Consider the following 2,615-nt stretch of genomic DNA (forward strand, 5'->3'; position numbering starts at 1 on the left):
GCTCTACAACAGCCGCCAACTTCATCTCCAAGCTTGTGTACCTCATGGCCAAAAGTTATCCATCTGTTGAAACTTGAAATTCTCGGCTACAACAAGCAGGAACTATCTTGGTTTGGGTTGGCACCGATAGAACTATCTTAAGGGTAATTTTGTAAATTTGCATTGGTCAATAAGGTTAAAAATGCCATTTCAAGTATTGGAGGGGTAAAATTGACCTTGTACTGATTTGTTAATGCTAACACCGTTAGTTACTTAACGGCAAGGGGTAAGTTGCTACATAAATCAAAACCTCAAGGGAGGTAGGTGGAATTATGAAATGTAGAGGGGGTGTAAGTAGAATATAAGCAAACGTCAGGGAGTGTAGGTGGAATTAACTCTTTTTTTTTTTAAGGGACCAAGTTTGTAAAGATTAAAATTAAGCCAGTGGAGCAAAGTCACACAATCTTAATTTTTTATTTTTGAATGGTAAAGTAAACTCATACAAACATAAATAAACTCACACGTATCTTCACTGAAATTTGAACCTTAACCTTTTCTTTGGAGGGACCAACCATGTACCAACTGCTCTATTGCTTATTTGGTAGGTCTTCTTTCTATGTAGTGATGTTTGGTTATCGTCTCCATGATCTTTTCCCTCCCTCTCATTATCCTAGTGCTACACTCCTCAGTATGTTTACTCAACTTCTCAATTGTTTCCGCAAACTCCCTCAGCTTCTTCTTGATGTCATCTATGGCTAGCACCACATCCTCCTCTTCTCCAAGAACAAAATCAGCATTTTGCAAGACTGAGCCAATCTTAATTCCCACTGTATCCACAAGTACTCGAATGTTGTCCAAATCCCAGATTGCAAACTGAGTCTCGTTGGTTAATGAATGAATTATCTCTTTCTGTCCTTTCAGCTTATTCTCATACTTCATCCAAAGGGAACCAATCCAATGATCCATTGGGATTAACACCGCTGTAACTACTGCCCCCAATTCCTCAACCGGGGGCGCACAAATAGCACCCAAATGGTAAATATCAAAGCAGAAACAAAAGTCACCCCAAAAATCACGTTCCATATTGTCCTCCAAAACTTCATTTTATTCGACTTCTTATCAAGCGCACTTTTAAGAGGTTGAAAGACCAAGAAGAACTCTCTGGTAAATGGGTCACCGGCAGTCTCGAAATTCTTCAATTCCTGCAGCGTGCTCGAATAGATTTTCCTCTTCCCATCGAACCCTTCTTTCTCTTCTTCCTCAGATGGCTGCAAAGCGACTTGAATCGTCAATTGGCTCTCTCGGGCACCCTTGAGGCACTTCTGGAGAGCATTACAGAAATCCAGAGTCTGGAGACTGTTGTCGAAGTAGTCCTTCACAACATCGAACTGATCTTCGTTCTTCAATGTGTCCTCTTCGCGTTCCTCAAGGAATTTTACCACTAGTTCATTCGTTTTGCAGTAGTAGCCAGTGACTTCTCCGAGTGAGTTCAGAGAGAGTTTCCCAATCCCGACGTCCACTACCAGGCTGTGGATGACTCGGCTGGTGCTTTGTTGGAAGGTCGAATCGAATGACTGAAGAAATGGGTCGCTTCGGCATGCGTCCTCGTAGGAGCTCAGAACTGACGCGACCTGTAAATATAGTTCCATTGTGGGAGAAATTAGAGAATGGTAAATCGAAATTTGAAAGCTTAGGTACGCTGTTAGATATGAAGATAGATATTGGTTTTGGTTCAATTGTACTACTTCCTTTCCAAAAATAGTATCATAATAGTGTCATATTTTTGGGAACTGTGTCAATTCAATTTCTAAGACAATTTGTAAGAGTTATGATTTATTAAAAGTGACACTTTTTTATGGACGGATGAAGTATTTGTTGCGACATGCAACTCAACTGAACCATTGTGGTGATTCAGAATTGGACAATCCTCGAAACTATAAATGGGCAAAGGAGTGACAGAATGGAATTTTCATGATGGAATTAATGTTACAATTCCCACACGGAAGAGTACACAAGTTAACAAGAAGTTGGTTATGTTAAGAAGTCATTATTTGATATTGTTCCTTAATTTTTGTTTATCTTTGGCTATTCCTTATAAGTTATAGATTTTATATCCAACGAACCAAGTACTGTAGTAGTTTATTCACACTTGTAATAAATCAGCTTTAATTACAGTTGACTAACCAAGCAAAGATTCTATAAAATTAAGAAACACACATATCTTGAGCAACCACCAGCAACTAGGATATTGACATTGCCGGTTGACTTTTAAAATTCGCATGTCAAACAGTGATACAACTCTAGGAGTACTTTAAAAATTCATATCTCAGGTCGTGATCCATCTGTTCGATAAATTAAAAGACAACAGATAAATAGAGCACTCCTTTTATCTTTGGCAGACAAGAACACAAAAAAACATACCAGGATGATCAGAATTAATTCTGACACGTATGAGTATAAATATGATCGTCTGTGTGATTAGAATTGTATAATAGGATTTGGTTTAACTGTTGAACAAAGAGTGGGCTATAATTAGGGCTATAACTGGGGTGGGCCCAATCTGAAAAAACTCAAGTTCAGCTCAAATTTTTTTTTGGGCTTGGAATGTTTTTCTAATTTCGATTTGAACATGTCTA

General features: G+C 38.5%; 1 protein-coding gene across 1 annotated transcript; it reads right to left on the bottom strand.

The window, feature by feature from the left end:
- Positions 1 to 965: 965 nt before the first annotated feature.
- On the bottom strand, positions 966 to 1,628 carry LOC132313999 (UPF0496 protein 1-like). The gene has a single exon (XM_059812924.1). It carries the CDS (start codon positions 1,626 to 1,628, stop codon positions 966 to 968), a length of 663 nt encoding a protein of 220 aa, XP_059668907.1.
- Positions 1,629 to 2,615: the final 987 nt, after the last annotated feature.

This window comes from Cornus florida, unplaced genomic scaffold (genome assembly GCF_030987335.1).
Source record: "Cornus florida cultivar Cherokee Brave unplaced genomic scaffold, ASM3098733v1 CherokeeBrave_3.0.0_Hap2_Chr06, whole genome shotgun sequence".
Classification (NCBI taxonomy): domain Eukaryota; kingdom Viridiplantae; phylum Streptophyta; class Magnoliopsida; order Cornales; family Cornaceae; genus Cornus; species Cornus florida.